This window comes from Oratosquilla oratoria, chromosome 8 (assembly GCF_046742065.1).
Source record: "Oratosquilla oratoria isolate Oo_2021 chromosome 8, ASM4674206v1, whole genome shotgun sequence".
NCBI lineage: Eukaryota > Metazoa > Arthropoda > Malacostraca > Stomatopoda > Squillidae > Oratosquilla > Oratosquilla oratoria.
This window is the reverse complement of record NC_134784.1, coordinates 44,044,129-44,045,308: the sequence shown is the minus strand read 5'-3', so window position 1 is coordinate 44,045,308 and position 1,180 is coordinate 44,044,129. Positions and strand designations below refer to the sequence as shown.

Sequence of the window (1,180 nt, the reverse complement as noted above, 5' to 3'; positions counted from 1 at the left end):
TACATACATAGACAAGAAATATGAACATAGTTATGTAATACAAAGGAACACAATTCTATAACATAATTACACATATGACGTAATATCTAATATTACGTTACAATATATATATATATATATATATATATATATACATATATACATACATATATATCTATATATATATGCAAGGTTGACCACGAAGAAAAACTATTAAAGCAGAGCGCTTTCGTGTATTCACATCTTCAGTGCAAATAATACATGGGCTACTATTGCTTATACGTTTCGACCGACTCGGTCTTCTTTAGTAAGCTGTCTGCAAACAACTTGAACCTTACAATTATGCACTCGAAGATGGAAACTCGGACAGGTCATCCCTTGGCTGTCTGGGGATTTCCATTCCCATACCAGGTATATACTTCCCAATTGTATTTATTATCAATTTGCTTGCTACCTTCAATAAACATACGAAACCTTCTCTATCATTGGTATTTTTAGATGCGTTAATATAGGCAGCTTCAACAGTTTTTTCATGTCTCTCTTTAATCCCGTATGCAGAACCTCGACCCCAACTTAGTGGGGCAAATGTCCAGATTTGTCAGCGTGCTGAACGAGTGAGTTGGATGTCATGTGCCTCATGTGCCTCTTATGCTTGGCTAGGTGTTTCAGATCGGTCCAAACGTGATTCTAAATAAGCAAGGTTTTTCTGCACACACACACACCATCAGGAGAGCAGATAAAGCATTATGCTATGTACTCATCCCCACCGACGAGTATATGTCCAAGATCAACGACATCCTCAGTGACTCCAGCAAATTCCAGGTAATTACTAGAAACCCAGTAGAAGACATTAAGAAACGTGCCAATAAATTGATTTCTTCAGTGAATGCCAAAGTTGGAGGAATTAAACTGTCTCCCCTTTCAGGGGATTATGGTTTAGAATATTGCTATGGAAATATTAAAACACATAAACCTGGCAATCCTCTCAGGCCTATAATAAGTCAAATCCCCACATCTACTTACCACCTCGCCAAACGACTTAATGATCTTCTTACCCCCTTCACCCACAGAGACTACAGCCTCTATTCCCCATCAGACTTCCTCGACCTCCTGAAGGGATCAAGCACCGAAGGTATTATAGCATCCCTCGACGTTGAGAGTCTCTACACTAACATTGATATTGACCGGACAATCCAGTTCA

The 1,180-nt window shown here is 38.8% G+C and overlaps 1 protein-coding gene across 1 annotated transcript in view; it reads left to right on the top strand.

Annotated features, from left to right (window-relative positions):
* Nucleotides 1-756: 756 nt before the first annotated feature.
* Nucleotides 757-1,180, top strand: part of LOC143027366 (uncharacterized) — a 450-nt gene continuing 26 nt past the window's right edge. Inside the window, exon 1 of the mRNA XM_076188647.1 lies at nucleotides 757-1,180. This exon is cut by the window's right edge and continues 26 nt beyond it. Within this exon, the coding sequence (XP_076044762.1) occupies nucleotides 757-1,180 (424 nt within the window).